Source organism: Camellia sinensis, chromosome 8 (genome assembly GCF_055761805.1).
Source record: "Camellia sinensis isolate YWXY chromosome 8, ASM5576180v1, whole genome shotgun sequence".
Lineage (NCBI taxonomy): Eukaryota > Viridiplantae > Streptophyta > Magnoliopsida > Ericales > Theaceae > Camellia > Camellia sinensis.
Genome location: NC_138968.1, coordinates 45,756,160 through 45,773,541, shown reverse-complemented (window position 1 = coordinate 45,773,541; position 17,382 = coordinate 45,756,160). Strand labels below are relative to the sequence as shown.

Sequence of the window (17,382 nt, the reverse complement as noted above, 5' to 3'; positions counted from 1 at the left end):
AAAACAATACTTTCATAACAACTCTCATATTGCTTTAATCTCTAGATTTATACTTTATTAATGATGAAAATGTTAATTTTTTTGTGTAAAACTTCTTTTTTTCTTTTCGCGGTTTTCAGTTTGACAACCAGTGCCGAATTATTTCATTATATTTGGATATCAACTGTCAAAAGTTTTTTTGGAACAAATTTGTCGAACTAATCACTTTTATTCGGAAGTTAAGTTTCGAATTCAATGTATAATTTTGGAAAACCAATGCCGAAATTTCCAAACCGAAAAACATAAAAAAAAATTAAATAAAAAAAATGAGAGTTTTATGGCAATGGAGTGTACAGAGATCTGAAAATAATAAATGCAATAATAAAATGGAAATATGTCTTATCTTCAACAATATTTTGAAGGGTTTTCAATGGAGGTTTAATAAGGTCTTCAATGGTCTTTACGTGGGCCTACAATGGGTCTGCAAATCTCAAAGTAGGGTCACTCAACAAGCATGTAAAAATGAGAGTTAAGTGGTTTGTGTACAATGATTATGAGTGAAGGATATAATTGTAACCTCTAATATGTGGATTGAAAAACTTAATTAATAATCAAGTTAATAAATATATGTATTGAGAGAAGATATATACTGAAATAAGGCCTCGTTTGGCAAGTGACTTTTTTAGCCAAAAAGTCAAAAAAGTTATTAAAAAAATCAAAAAGCCAACAACTTATACCAAAAAGTCAAAGATTCCATTTTCTCTCTATTTTTTTACAGATGTTTTTATAAAAAATCAAAAAATTATTCCAAACATACTAATTTTTTTACATCATATTTTATTTAAAAAGCTAAAAAATTGTTAAAAATACTTGTTCTCAAACGAGACTTTAATGTGTGTGGAAATAGAACCAAATAGCAGCCCTCTATATGAAATTATAGAAGAGATAAAAGTGAATTACAAACTAGGTCTCTCTTAGAAAAATGCTTGGGAGCACTAATTAGTGCTCCCACTAATTAGGTGGTAGTGGGTCTCGCCAGTAATGATGTGATGTTTTGGTCTTAGAATTGTATTTTTTTTATTTTTTTATTTTTTTAATGTATTAGTGCTATTAGTGGTGATATTTTTAGTGGGATGAATCATTATTGGCCTCTCTTATCTTCCTTTTATCTGTTTGTCCCTACGTCTATCTATCCCCCATTCCTTTCCCAGAAAAAGGCAACCTCCTCCGCCACATACATTTTACAAGGGAAGAGATTTGACAGATTTTTTTGGAGAGAAATGCAAGCAAATCTCAGAGTAGAAGAGCTTTAGAACCACTCCAACATGTCTTGCTTTCTCAGCTCAATCTCTTCTTCCTCTTTCATATCCGTCTCTCCCAACTCAACATTCGCTTCTGTTCCCCAAAACTCCGACAAACCCAGAATCCACTGTGCCCTTGGAGGTATTTCATTTCCCTTTCCCTCCCTTCTCGCGTGTTAATCATATATATATATATATATGTAATTTGAATCTTTAATTGAGGCAATTGTTGTAATCCTTATCTTTTTTTTTTTAATTAACTTGGGTTTTGACTGGATCTTAACTGTGCGGTTTATGTCGATAGACGATGTTGAATGAAGCATTTGTATGAGTGTTTCTGTTTACATGTATTTTGTTTGCTGCAATCGAAATCACAATGGGATTTGGGAATTAATCTGAGTGTTTTTTTTTTACATATTTGACTGTTTCCTGAAGCTACTTTCCTCTCTGTTGGTAATTCAACAGTTCATGTTTACACCTCGTTTGGATTGAGTGATTTGGAGAGAAAAGGAAGTACAATTTCTTTTGTTCCTAATCACTTGTTTGGATTACTAAACAATAGAGAAATGGAAAGAAATGGTGAGAAATTATAACCCACTTTTTGAATCTATCCAAAATTGGAGAGAGTGGGAGAGAAAAGAAGGGGGAAGATTATTAATTTTTTACGATACCAAAATTGTTCATCCACCTACAAAAGAAATAAAATATAGAAGTTTTATTTTGGTAATATAACCCTAAGAAGCATAGACACGAACACGCGGCATGACACGGACACAGGCACATTATTTTTCAAAAAATGTAGGATACGACACGTGGAGAATATGCACCAAATATATAATTTTATGTATTTATTATATGTCATATATGTGAATATATCATTCAAAAATAATAATAAATAAATAAATATAACACTTTATAAATTTACAATGTTTTTTCTTTTATTATTGTATCCTAATCCTAAATTATTTAATTTAAACTTATAATTAGTTTTACACGTGTCTAATTGATGGACACGCGTGTTTAAGTAATGGACATGAGTGTCTGAAGTGTGTCTGAATCTAAAGAACTTTTTAAAAGATATGACACGTTTTGAGGAGTGTCGGGCACGTGTTGGGAAGTGTCCAACAAGTATCGGAGTCCGACACAGATACGTCACCTTCTTGGAAGTGTCTGTGCTTCTTAAATATAACCTGTAAGAGTTTCTTTTCTTTTCTTTTATGTAGTCTATTTAAACAAGATTGGAGAAAAATCACTATCTTTTCTTTTCTATGCTAACCTAACAAATCATTTCTTTTCTTTTCTCTTATAAATATCCAAACATAGTGTTACAGTTTAACCAAAACAATATCATATTTGGGTGTGGTTTAAAAAATATGATGTCATTTTACATGAGTTTTAAACTCAAGCTATTAAATTGTGTACTTGTCTTGTTGTGGTAAAAAGCACAACACGATCATTGCAAGAAAATCATGGCAGAAGATCCGTATCCATAATATTGAATCACATTTGCTGCTTCATTATTCAAGTGTACCTATTACTGTTGTCAATCTGACCAGTATCCAAAACATGATTTTGGTAGAGGAAAGGTGAAGAAATGAATTCCAACAGAATGTGCATTTATGTGACATATGTATTGTCACAACAATAGATGTTATACTAACAATGAAATACATTCAACTAATTAGATTTAAAATGAACTGATATAACCCGGATGTCTTATTTAAATACATCATTTTCCATTACACTTGTGGGGTGACGTGTACATAATGATTACTTCAGTCTTCAGTTTTCACCAGCTATTCCTTAAATGATCATATTCTTAGGGTAAATTACATTGACCTCCCTTGAAATTTCTAGAAAATACAAGTAGCCCCACAATTTTACATTGACCTCCCTTTTAGTAAGGCTAAAGTGACCAAAACTAATACAAATAGTATGATGACACAATGATAAACATCGAAAAATATACATTTCAATGTAAAAGAGATGACAACATCAAATTTCACTCATATGACAAACGGATTATTGATGAAAAAGGGGCCAAGTGCTATGCGAATTAAAACCTTAAGGGAGCCTGTAATTATGTCAAATCTATAGGGCTTACTTTATTTTCTCCAAACCTCAGGGGAGGTCAATGCAATTTACCGTATTTCTTATGGTTTTTGATATTTTGTGGGTATGTCAGCTATTCCTTTTTATTTTTATTTCTATTTTTATAAGGCTATCCCCTTTACTATATAAGCTCAGCATTGATAAGAGTTTACTCTCATGCTTGAATATACCATCCAGGGACTGTTGCAGAACCAAAAGTAGTCAATGCAACTGAACCCATGTTGCTTAATGCTGTTCGAGGGCTGGAAGTAGAAAGACCCCCAGTTTGGCTTATGAGACAAGCAGGGAGGTACATGAAGGCAGGTTTAGTTCGTAGTTTATCAATAAAAGGAGCCATTTTTATTTTTTCTGTTTTTGCAATTCCTCTTTTGCTCATATTTGCTGTTTGTTTGTCAAATTGATTTACAGTTGTGTCCTCTTTTAGTGAAAAAACACGTTGTACGGAATATTTACTGCAGATTGTAATTTGACTTGTATTGGCCAGCTATTCATGTGAAACTGGATCGGTTGAATTTCCATTTTGTTTAGGATTTTGGATTAAAGACAACAATACATCATAATTGAAAAACCTAACATGTTTCACCAGTCGAGCCCTTGCTTAAGATAAGTGGCTTTTTTTTTTTTTTTTCCCTTAATAATTCATTGTCTTTGCTTTTCTAACTCGTAGGAGCCTTATCTTTTCCACCTAAGTGTGGACCATGCATATGTGAGAGAGAGTCAAACTCCATATACTGCAAAGAATGACAACCTTTTGTAAAGCATTTTAGAGTAAATAAAACTAAATTGATCTACTGACCTCAAGGGAGTTGATCATTGTGCATGTTTAAAAGTTGTTGCCTGGAACTTTTCTACGCATCAATTCCTTAGTCCCAAGCATTGTGTGGCATACTTGATCAGCTATTGAGAAGTTTTAATATAATTTTATTTATTTATTTATTTTTTTAATAACTTTATTTTCTTTTGCCTAAACAGAGGGTTTGCCTTACGTATGTTGTTTTGTATGGTGGTTCTTATCTTATAAAAATGCTTAAATTAACTGAAGTTAAAGGATCTCACTTTTTGAGCATTTTTCATGATAGAGTTATCAAATCATCTGTGAGAAGCATCCTTCTTTTCGTGAAAGATCAGAAAATGTTGATCTTGTAGTGGAAATTTCTCTACAGCCTTGGAAAGTTTTTAAGCCTGATGGGGTAAGATGCCTTGCTATAACTTACTATTTGAATTCGGTGTTTCGCGACTTCATATTGTAAATGTGCTTGCCAAACTTCCTTTGCATTATTGATCATAATGCTTATTCATAGAAACACCATTTCCAAAGTCTAGGGTGGTAAAGTAACCAAAATCCAAGTTCACTTGAATTTGGCCTTGTTTCTTGTGACTTTTTATGCACCTCCTTGTCACACTTATCTAATGATGGTCATATTGATCATTATGACAGGTCATATTGTTCTCGGACATTTTAACCCCTCTTGCTGGGATGAATATACCTTTTGACATTGTAAAAGGGAAGGGCCCTATTATATTCAATCCTCTGAGCACAGCTGTTGATGTTGATCAAGTGAGAGAATTCGTTCCTGAGGAGTCAGTTCCGTATGTTGGGGAAGCATTAACTATCTTGAGAAAAGAGGTATGCCTTTCTGCAATATGATTAAGACATCTGAACTTCTAAGACAAAAACATGTGGTAAATATACATTTGTTTTTGGGGTTCTTGAGGGGAAGGACTTTCAATCCATCATATCTGCACATTCATGGACCACCACTAATAGATCAAACTTTTGGGTCAACATTCTGGAGAAAACAATAGAAGTTGACCCAGTTGTGTTGGAGGAAACTTTAGTCCTGAGAAGAAATGATCTCAATCTTTCTCATGATCATCGATCTATGAACAATGTTTCTGTAGAACTCTTTTTGAAATCCCTCGCATATGACTAATTCAAAATAGTGTAGTTTAATTCCATGTTAAATTGCTTTCACAGAACATCAAAACTCGAAAGTTCTCCCCTTACGAATCATGTGCCTGGGCATACATTTATTTGGAGTACCCAAGTATCCAACTTCTTAACATTTTCTCAACATTTGCCTGAATCTCTCTTCAAGCAGGATATGGCATTGTCAGTTTATCTTGTTCTGTATATTATTTTCATAGATGGGGAATGTCACAATGTTTTAGTACTGATTGGTCCTCAGTCGACAGTAGACATTTATAATGTTCTCCCATATCTTTATTTGTCAGGTTAATAATGAAGCGGCCGTACTGGGTTTTGTTGGGGCTCCCTTCACCCTGGCATCATATGTGGTTGAAGGTGGTTCGTCAAAGCACTTCACAAAAATAAAGGGACTAGCTTTCTCTCAACCCAAGGTAATCTCATACTATCTCGCTCTAGATATCTTTTGTTTTTTTTGGGATAAATAATCTATCTCGCTCTAGATATCTTCCTGGTACTAAATCCAACAAAATATTGCATACCAATGTATATGCAACTTAAGAAATTGTCTCAGCAGGGTTGGTGTCTAGATTTTAGAGACATTCTATAGAAGCCCACACAGGCATGTTATCTAGGTCTTTTCAGTCAAATCTTATTGGTTAGGAACTAAAATTAAACTCTTTCTGCACAGTTCATCTTGGAATCCCACTTAGTGATCTTTCCAAAGCCATGTAAAGAAAAAGTAGTAAATACTGAAAGATATATTGTACCTATTCCACTGAATTTCAAGGTAACACCCTGAAGTATTTGGTGATAATGTTTTGGAGGATGCTTGATCATACCAAAGTTAATGGGTCATAAATTCATGCTACCGTATGCATGCACATAAGATTTATTGTAATCTTGAATCACTCAGAAATTCTACTTCTATATTTTTCCCTGCTTTTCATAGCTTGGTTTGCTATAGCTGATCATGGATATTTTTTGGCATTGAATGCATTGTAATGCTCATTTTTGTATGAAATACTTAGTTGGGGCACAACTGAACAAGACAGTTCGAAATCATTCTGTATTTTAGTACATCCAGATAATTTATTTTAAAGTAACTAATGCTTTTCCATCATGTCTATATCTGTATCTTTCTATGAGTTCCCTATGGTTGGTCTCCCTATTCTGGTAATCGAAGCCTGAGGGTCAGCTAACAAGGTAGGCCCTAACCAGTCATGCCAACTAAATTAAGTAAAAAGTATAACAGCTTTGTCAATAAAAGTTGTTACTTTGTATCGATTTAGATTTTTGATCTTTGTGCATGTTTCTTTCAATATCAAAGTGAAAATCTGATGTGCTTTATACTGTGTTCTGATCATGGATTTGTGTAGGAAGAAATGGGAAGAAGCTTCTAATTCATTCACTTTTCCCTCCTCAAATCCAATATCCAAACACAGCTTTAAGGAATTCCCTCTAGTGAAGGGTGTATGCATCTCACATAAATGTTTATTTATGTCTTGCATATCAAGCAAACAATGTTTGGTTTTGTCCATCTTTTGCTTAGTGACACCAAATTCCTAATAACCTTTTTATTCAACCCCGCCCCCCCCCATAGGTCCTTCATGCACTACTTCAGAAATTTGCAACTTCCATGGCAAAATACATTCAGTACCAAGCTGATAGTGGAGCTCAAGCGGTTCAGATCTTCGACTCATGGGCTACAGAGCTTAGTCCAGTTGATTTCGAGGAATTCAGTCTTCCATACTTGAAGCAAATCGTGGATTCAGTGAAGCAAACACATCCGAATCTTCCACTAATCCTCTATGCAAGTGGGTCCGGGGGGTTGCTTGAGAGGCTACCATTGACGGGCGTTGACGTGGTTAGCTTGGACTGGACGGTTGATATGGCTGAAGGACGGAGAAGGTTGGGGCCTGATGTGGCAGTTCAGGGCAATGTGGATCCAGGTGTTCTTTTTGGTTCAAAAGAGTTCATTACTAGTCGTATAAAAGATACTGTGAGAAAAGCTGGTAAAGGTAAACATATATTGAATCTTGGTCATGGCATTATAGTAGGTACACCAGAAGAGAATGTTGCTCATTTCTTTGAGGTTGCGAAAGGTATCAGATACTAAACGCAGATTTGAGACTAGTTGGATTAATGTTATGTTCGATTTTTATGCATCAGTAATTCTCTTTTTGAGCTCTTATTCAACTAGGGTTTTGGATAAAATAAAGATAATGTTGGGGATCGGGGGTCCTCAACATCTTATTTGTATGAGACTCAGCCTTGAAATCAAAACATCATCTTCACTTGATTGGCCAAAGATAGGGTCAAGCCAAAGGTTGATTCTCTAACCAGTAGGTCCCAACAAGGGCCAAGTACGTATTTTTAGCAGGGAGCTCACAGTCACTGTGTTATCGTTTTCTGCTTTCTGTTTTTCTTTTTTGAAAAACAGACAATTTGTTGGGCAAATTTTTTTGGGGTAAGTTTTATGAAAACAACTCACTTTTTAGGAAACACGGGCCGTTTGTTAACTTCTATTTACCAAAACAAAAAAAAAGGTTTTGTGTTTTTATTAAAAATAGAAACAAAAAACTTGCTTAGTGCACAAAAATATTTTAAAAATAAATAAAAACATAAATAGATAAACATGTTTGGTGAGTAGCTAGAGGTGGTGGTTCACGATGGATGGTGGATAGATGTGATGTGATTGGCGGTGGGGGGCAGCCGAAGGTAGTGGTTGGAGGGTTGTCAAAGCTTTGCTGAAAGGTGGTTGAAAGTCACAACGGTGATGGGTTACACACCAAAGTTATTGAAAAGTGATTGGAGCTCGTTAGTGGTTGGTCAAAGCTGGCCAAAGTCAATAGTGGTGGTGGTGGGTGGTCGTTAGAGGAGGTGGTGAGGGAGATGAAAAAGTGTAAAATTGTTTTGAATGCAAATGAAAACACATTTTTTATGTTTTCAAAGATTTTGAAATTTTGGAATCAATTTAAAAAATATATATATATCAAACAAGTTTTTTTTTTTTTTTTTTTTATCTCTCTCTCTCTCTCTCTCTCTAAGAAAAACTGAAAACAAAAATAGAAAACAGGAAATAAAAAAATGACTGAAAAAGGTTGATTTTGAATTTTTTGAGAATTCTTTTTGCAAAAGATGAAAACAACACAAAAATAATGGGTTCTTTTAAATTTTTTATTGTTTTTGTTTTTGAAAATATAAAAATGAAAATGAAGAAAATGTTAAACACACAACTTAAAGAGGCCCTAATTGATTCAATGACTAGATTGAACTTTAGGACTTCTTTAGTAATGAAGAGCCAAGGGACAAACGATTAGTTTAGTGCTTGATTTGTGGAATTTTTGGGAGAACATTCCTTGGACTAAAGAAATTTAAATAACTAGTTTACAAACTTTACAATCTGTCAAAGAGACCTGCGCTTTCATGCATGTATGGTTTGTCTCTATAATTTTATTTTGGGTCTTTCTTTTAGCAACAATGATAGAGACCATTAATTTTAGAGCTCTAAAAAGATCACTAATGACATGGCACTCAATAAAAAAAATAAAAAAAATACAACACCAAGATCAAAATATCAAATCATTCATGGTGAGACTTACTGCTACATCATTAGTGGGAGCACTCATTTTCCTTTTAGTGTGGCTTTCAATTGAGTGGTTGGTGGAGGTAGAGCTCTATCTGTCATGGTCCCCTCTTCTTGTTTTGAATGAGTTTGGTTTTTAGGTGAGAGGCCTACCTACCACATTTGAATTTGGGGGGAATATTTAAAAAGTGAAAAAGTAAACAATAATTTCAAACTTTTAAAAGTACAATATTTACACATAATTCTAGTGCATGAATTATTTGTATTTTCATGAGTTTAAGATTATTTTTCATATTTTGTATTTTAGATGTTTTCCCTTAAATTAGCTCCTCTCTTGGAGGTTTGGATTCAATTTTTTAAATAGATGTCTATCTCCATTATCTAACCACTCATAATTATATAAATTTATTTTATTTAAATTAAAAATTGGATTGTATGATTGCAACTGCATGGAATTGGAGACCGTTGTTGAATGATAATAATATAGAGGCAAAATGAAAGTTTCATTCTGAGCGCTCTTCATTTAATAATTTGGGTGCCTGTAGGACATGAAAATTGAAATGAGGGTTTCATATAACTAATGAGAGGGCTTTATTTATTAAAAAAGAGAAAAGTTAGGCATTATGAATTTTTTTCATGAAAATGATCATGAAAAATTTATGATCCTTGGATTATCTTGATTAGTGTGTGGTGCTTTATTCTAAGTATAATCCAATGGTCACAAAGCTTTCATGATTATTTTCATGATATCTAGCATTATTAAAAAATTATCTTCAATCTTTTTTATCAAATTAAGGGAGATATTTTTTCATCAAATTGAGATTAAATAAAAATTTAAAAAGATAAAGTAGTGGGGATATTTTTTTAAATCAAATTTGATGAAAAGAGAAATTTGAGATAATGGAAAATTTTTTAAAAAGATTTTGATGAAAATTTAATGAAAGATTTAGAATGATTCATATAGAAAGTTTTTCATTTAAATTTGAAATCAAACTTGATGAAAAAGGTAGTGAAAGGATAGAGATTCTCTTATAAGAAAGAGAATGTTTGGATAGAAACAAAGAAGGATGACAGAGAGCATCTACCCTAAGGGTGCCTCTAAATGCACCAAAAAAATTGTTAGGACACTCTACATGTGACTTATTTATTTATTTATTTTTAATTCTATAATATCCTTAAGTCAAATTGTCACCAAGGACAAAACTCTTATTCTCTATAAACTTTCATTTTTCTGTACACTCACTCACAACCACCACGTTTCTTCCTTTTAGTAATTGCCACCACCCTCACACTTGAACTCCTCTCTACCAGCTACTAGATCATTCTTTTTTAAACCCTAGATATCTCTCTCTCTCAAACTTAAACTAAGGTTGAAGTAAAGTTCACGATGACGGAAGAGGGTAGAGAGGGAAGGTTCGGGGTAGTGGAGCATGGCTAGGAGGAGGGTCGCAGGTGTAGAGCAAGATTAGATAGGGTTTGTGGTTGTGAGGGGCTACGGGGTGGTGCTCACGAGGAAGGTTGGAAGGTGGTGGTCGAATGTGGATAAGGAATGGGTACTAGCGGGGTAAGTTAAGTTGACGGGTTGGGGATGGCGAGAGAGCGGGGAAGGGGTGGTGGTTAGAGGTTAAAAAAGGGTTAGAGTGGTTATTGGTAGCGTTGGTAATAGAGACGGTAACAAATGATTGATTGAGTGATTGGTATAAATATGATAGAGTTGAAGTTATTTGAGCTGCTCAAAGGAAAAGAAATCAAATTTAAAATTAAAATGTCTATAAAAATGAATTATTTAATTAACTTTTTGAGATGAATTCAGAGGCTCTCTTAACTCACCAACCAAAATAAAGAGAAATTATAGTGGCATTACTTATCCATAGGACCCGCACCTAAAAAAGAAAGGAAAAGAGACGTTACAACACGTGATGTGAGCCCTTCAAGTACTTTGATTGTGGTCCTCCTTGTAGGTGTCTCCCATATTTTCAAGATGTTGAGTTTCGTACAAGTGGAGGATAAGCTACACCTGTTTTCAAATCCACGGCACTCTTTTCCTTCTCTCAAAACAAAGAAAAAAAAGAAGAAGAAGCAGCTTTTGACTATCCTTTCAGTTTTTAACTCACTTTCTTCTCTTATAAATGTAAATAAAAATTTATATGAAATATAAATAAAATATAATTATATTTTATATATTTCTCTTTTTATTTTTATTTTTTTTCAAATTCTCTTCCTGATCCATTATCAAAATACAACTTAAAGTTGTGTTTAAACTATAAATTTGAGTAGGAATTTAGAATGAGATTAAAAAAGGTGTGTAAATATAAGTAAAATATAATTCCATTTCATTCATATTATATATATATAGCTGGGCTTCCTTCCAATTTGTGATCGGACTGGAGGGTATTGTTAGGCTCATGAAAGCCCACCACGGCTCCCGTTTCAATAATTCGAACCGTTCAATATGTAGAACTCACTGAGTACTATATGTTTGTAAAAAATTACGTTGATCAGATATCAATAGCTATCTCATTGGATTGGATTTTTAGCAACCGTTTATTTTTTCATCGTCTATTTTTTTTAATACAAAACTGATTTGAGCACGTAGCTATCGATATTCGATCAACGTGATGTTTTACGAACATATAGTACTCGACGAGTTCTGAATATTGAACGATTCATATTATCGAAACGGGACCCATAGTGGCCCCCCACAGGCCCAACAGTATCCTCTAGTCCAATCACAGACTGCTGGGAAGCCAACTCCTATGTATATATATATATATATTTCAAATTCCTATTCAAATCCATATTCTAAATATATCATTAATATTATTTAGATATTCAAAAGGGTAAATTATAAACCCTCCGAAATTTACTTAAAATACGAATTGTTTCATGTGGTTTTAGAAATCACATTCTGTCTCTTGAAACCTTTAATTTCATAACAAATAGGTTATTTTGCTAATAAATCATTAAGTCAATTAACAGTTTTTAAAAGGGATTGGCTTCCCTTCAATCTGTAGGCCCGTAAGGGCCCACTACGGATACCGTTTTGATAATCCGAACTGTTCAATGTGTATAACTCATCGAGTACTATATGTTTGTAAAAAATCTCGTTGATCGGATATCGATAGCTATCTCATCGGATCAGATTTCTATCAGCCGTTTATTTTTTCACCGTTCATTTTTTTTAATGCAAAACTGATTTGATCATGTAGCTATCTATATCCGATCAACGTGATGTTTTACAAGCATATAGCACTGGACGTATTTTACATATTGACGATTCAGATTATCGAAATGAGACTCGTAGTGGGCCCCCACGGGCCCAACAGCACCCTCCAGTCCAATCACGGACTGGTGGGAAGCCAGCTCCTATGTGTGTGTGTGTATATATATATATATATTTCAAATTCCTATTCAAATCCATATTCTAAACATATCATTAATATTATTTAGATATTCAAAAGGGTATATTATAAAGATTCTTTGAGATTTGCTTAAAATACAAATTGTCTCATATGGTTTTAGAAATCACATTCCGTCTCTTGAAACTTTTAATTTCATAACAAATAGGTCATTTCGCTAATGTGGGAGCCGAGTTTCGACGATTGCAGAGACGGCCGAGTATATACTTGGAGGCTTATTATATGAACATCCCTATTCGGCCCCATCTTACATCATTCGAAAGCCGAATCCCCTAATCGGCTGCAGAACCAGTTGAGCGGGGAGCCGAATGGGAAGTGATTTATGATGGAGAAGCCGAGTGAACAATCACACGACGGATTAATAGTGGGCTCTATCCTGAGGACCAGGGGCATATATAAATAGAAGATGAACAACCAAAGAGAGGTATGTGAGAACTATTACGCTTAACTTAAGATACAAGTAACTAAGAGAGCATACACTGACTTAACCGTTGGAATGCTAATTCCGGCAACCCCAACCGGAGTGTTCATTCCTTTTTAGGTTACTAGTTGAGGATCTCGAGTGTCCCAGTAGATCAAAAGAGTATTTCCAAACCACTTCCCCACAATTGGCACCGTTTGTGGGAATACTCAACTACATCCATGGCGGGCGTAACAGAAGATCCTTCGATAGTCACTGACGAAACCACATAAAGAGATGACCTTACTCCAACAAACATGCTTGGACCGGAGAGTATCGCCGCAAGATGTGCCTTGAACTTCGACTCACTTGCCCAAAACTCACCATCGACTTCAGCACATGAGATAATGCAAGCGATCATGGAACAGGCGAAGCAAAATGAATAGAGGTTGGAAAACATGATCGCTGAGAATGAGCACCTCCGTCAGGATTTGGCCCTAGAAGTAGCAAAATCCAAGCAAGTTGCACGCCAAGATCCCAGACGACCTTTGAGAGAAGATAGTCGACAACCTCGAGTTTGAAGACAAGAAAATGATAGTGATTCTAACTCATTATCCCTGGAACCCAAAAGGAAGGAACGAGTTGAAACCACCAGCTCTTCCGAAGAGAGTCCATGTGCACGCCATAAGTGAAGGCGAAATGGTTCAAGCAAAGAGGACCAGCATAATCCCTTTGTGCGACGGATCACGAAGGCAGTACTACCCAAAAAGTTTAAAGCCCCATCGTTCACCCTGTACGATGGGAAATCAGACCCCATTGATCACATCCGAAATTACAAGCAAGCTATGACGTTGCATGCGGACGACGAAGCCCTCATGTGCCGAATATTTCTGACTAGTTTGGGACCGTTGGCCGTCCGATGGTATTATAAATTGGAACTGGCATCTATTAAGAGCTTCTATCAACTCCAAAAATCCTTCAGGGCAAGGTTCATCACCAATGAGGTCCAGCTGAAGTAGGCCGATTCTCTCTGAGCAATGCAAATCCAGTAAGGGGAAACATTACGGGCGTATTCGGCGCGCTATTAGGAATGCTTTAATCTTGTGGATGACGCCTGCAACGACTCCATAGCCATCACGGCCTTTAAAATGGGGTTGCATCCTGATAGTGCCCTCCGCAGTTCCTTGACTAGAAGGCCCCCCAAAACAGTCTGGTCGTTGATGAAGAAAGTCGAGGAATATTGCAAAGTTGAAGATGACGCACTGCGGGTCAAAGTCGGGCACCAGGCCATCCAGACGGCCCCATCCGAAATTATTCAGCCGATAAGTTCTGTACCATCACGGAGCCTTGAACCACGGGGCTGGGCTAAACAAGACAAGAGAAATTCGCGCCGATCAAACAACCAATGCTCCCACCGAGCTAATGAACAATTTCAAGTGGATAACAGGCGTCCAAGGTGAGCGACCAAGAAATATACGGAGCTGTCGGAGCCGATCAGCATGGTTATGACTAAAATTCAACATCTGCCATTCTTTAAGTGGCAGCCCAAGATGGTGGGACCTCCCGACACAAGGAGACGAGATAGGCGGCGCGAATATCATAAAGATCACGGTCATGACACCAACAGTTGCTATGCTTTGAAAGACCACCTTGAGGAGTTGGTACAAGACAGTCGGCTCCAGCAGCACGTCCGAAAGAACAACTCAACCAAAATAGTTGCCCTAAGGCATGATTCACCTCCGCTCGGCGTAATCCATATGATATACAACCTGCCAACTGCCCCCGCCGTACATTCAATTCAGTCTCATCCTGGCTCCCTGTAGACGTCCCCGAACGCCCCGGGGGGAACGAGTCCCCCGCTCCGTTCGATATTGGGCTCACTACAGTTCAGGACTCTAAAATTTGTCACGGTTCTAAATCTGAACTAAAGAGTCCAAATCCGGCAAATCGTTTTGAGAAAATAGATTTTTGAAAGAAGTGCCAAACATGGACTGCTTTGCCAGATACAGAGTCGCCACCTAAATGTTTTATTTTGGGGAAATTTAGGAAACCCTGACTCGTTTGCCTAAGGCCACGTGTCCGTCATCACCAAAGTTGCCTCGGCTCGGGAACTTGGGTACGATTGGGGAAGGTCACTTCGTGAGCACCCCCGCTCGCCCGATCAAAGATCGGTCTCTACTAACCATGATATCTATTTTTGAAAACATTATGCGTTCTTATTCCGGTTATTAGCCTAGATTTACTATGTGATGCGCACAGCATACAAGTATAGACTGGATCGTCTGAATTGGAACAAAACATTTCATGTTTGCTTATTTGAAAATGGTTTGATGGTGCTACCCGCAAGTAGGCTAAGACGTGGATTTGCCACCCTCAGGTGGGCTTAGAAAATATGGTTTTGCCACTATCTAGTGGGCTTAAAACACACATTTGATGAATTGTTCCAATCCAAATAACCCAACCTTCACCCACAGGCATTCAGGCAGTTATATCACATAAGCAATTAGCCTCATGGTAAGCATGCTATCATGGCATTCACTCACACGCATGCAAGGATGCTAAAGCGTAAAACTTACCGAGTACTCCAAGCCAAAACAGAAGCTAATTAGAAATCCATGCATGATCCTAAATATGCTGAAATGCCTAATGCAACACGTGCAAGAATGCAACTATAGCAGGCTCGGCTATTCTAAACATGGCATATGAAATGCTACAGCTAACATGTATTCAATTTGAAATTGAAAATACAATGCAGTTAGTATGATGCGTCGAGCCCGGTGCATGCAAAACAGATGAATGAATGCAAACATGCTATCATACTGTATGCTAATTGAAACATGCCCTAATCTAATCATCATAAGTGGATAAATAAAAGGGAGAAAGACGTGGGGTTGGAAGACATGCATCACACACACGCACACTTATTACAATTATTGCCCTCGTGCAGAGGGTCCGAATAAATAGTACAGTCCAAATGAATAAATAATACAGTCCCGAATAAATACAAAAATCCTAATTAATTTACAAATTAACCAAAGAAAGCTATAAACTGGCATGCAAGCCAGGGGCTGCCTCGACTCTAATGAATGATGTATGTTTGGGCTGCCTTGCGCGGAAATCCACTAGGATGCCCCAATTAGCCTCTGTTTTGCATTTATTCTTGGAAAGCGCGCCAAGCTCCGGAAGGTTGCTAATTCTTGATTTGCTGCAACAGAGAGCAGGAAAGGGGCATAGCAATGTATTTTCACATATGTATGCATGTCTCGATCCTCGTGCCACCAATCACGCATCTCGATGCATGATGGCCGAGGGGTCGAATTGCACAACTCAATATGAAATGAATGCACATGTGGACACAACAAGGCCTAGACTCCCTCATGGGTAATCCGGAGTGTCGGCGATTGGGAATTGAGACACGTTCCGTCACTCGGAGTACGAAACGTACCTCGTTTCCCGTGCTCGGGCTAACTCCTATCCCAAGCACGATGCAATATGCATGATATGCATGAATGCAATCCTAAGATACAACCTAACATACACAATGCTATGAAATGGCATACACGATGCACGAGATAACATGGCATACACAATGCGCTAACATACAACCTAGCATACGCAATGCTATGAAATGAAATGGCATACACAATGCATAATGGACTTACACCAACATGAGTGGACCTCAGCCACACTCACATAAGAGGCCATGAGATGAAAATGAGACACTCGAGATGCGTGCACGCATGCACGCAAACCGAGGACCGATCCTAAGGCACCAAATGCCACTCTAACAAGGCATAGCAAGGCATGGAATATGATATGCTAGCATACAAAGTTCAGCAGCAAAAGTGATGCAAAACAGCCCCGAATCATGGCAATATGGCACCTGATGCACGGAATGAGACCCGAAATGCAAAACTAGGCACATGCAATGGCCTATAGCTATAGAAAACATGCATTATTTGAACATGAAATGAAAATATAGACTCAAGACAGTCCCAAAAAAAGCATTTTTACAGTTTTAAGCAAGGCCAAAAAGTGAACAAAAATAGGGCTAAACCGATATGCAAAAATGGCCTTAAATGTGAGATAAAGAAGAAAGTCACAGCTCCTGGCCCCAAACAGATGAGAGCCCTTCAACAATGTTGAAGAGGGGCCCAAAATATGACCTTTTACAGTTTATGATCAAACCCAAAACAGTGCACAAGCATGCTCAAAATACTACGCAAAACAAGGCCAAAAAGAGAGCTATAACACAAAGTACAAAAAGGATGCCTCAAAAAGTAAAATACCCTTAATGAAACATGAAGAGGGGTCAAAATAAGGCCATTTATAGTTTGGATCAGAGCCCAAAAACAGAAAAAAAAGAGGCTAACAAATCATGCAAAAATGGAGCCAAAAGAGTGATACAAAGGCAAGTGGCCCATGGAAGCCTCAAACAGTGATGAGCCCTTCAACAATGTTGAAGAAGGACTCAAAATAGGCCACTTTACAGTTTATGACAGAGCTCAAAACAGTTTACATGTAGGCCAAAAATACTACACAAGAAATAGGCACACAAGAGGGGTAATGAAGAAAGTGGTAGCTAGGGACCTTAAACATGGAAGGACCCTAAAACAAACATGAAAAATACATCAAAACATGACTATTTTCAGTTA

At 36.7% G+C, this 17,382-nt stretch overlaps 1 protein-coding gene across 1 annotated transcript; it reads left to right on the top strand.

Annotated features, from left to right (window-relative positions):
- Positions 1 to 1,123: 1,123 nt before the first annotated feature.
- On the top strand, positions 1,124 to 7,490 carry HEME2 (Uroporphyrinogen decarboxylase). The gene is made up of 6 exons (XM_028251279.2): positions 1,124 to 1,422; positions 3,570 to 3,691; positions 4,472 to 4,582; positions 4,831 to 5,019; positions 5,628 to 5,753; positions 6,923 to 7,490. Exons 1-6 carry the CDS (start codon positions 1,305 to 1,307, stop codon positions 7,436 to 7,438), a joined length of 1,182 nt encoding a protein of 393 aa, XP_028107080.2. The 5' UTR covers positions 1,124 to 1,304; the 3' UTR covers positions 7,439 to 7,490.
- The last annotated feature ends 9,892 nt before the right edge of the window (positions 7,491 to 17,382 follow it).

Excerpts from the sequence above, each read along its gene's own strand:
- HEME2 (XM_028251279.2), top strand. The coding sequence starts at position 1,305 with ATGTCTTGCTTTCTCAGCTCAATCTCTTCTTCCTCTTTCATATCCGTC. Across the intron at positions 1,423-3,569 it reads AATCCACTGTGCCCTTGGAG|GGACTGTTGCAGAACCAAAA; the intron begins GTATTTCATTTC and ends TATACCATCCAG. Across the intron at positions 5,020-5,627 it reads TAACTATCTTGAGAAAAGAG|GTTAATAATGAAGCGGCCGT; the intron begins GTATGCCTTTCT and ends TTTATTTGTCAG.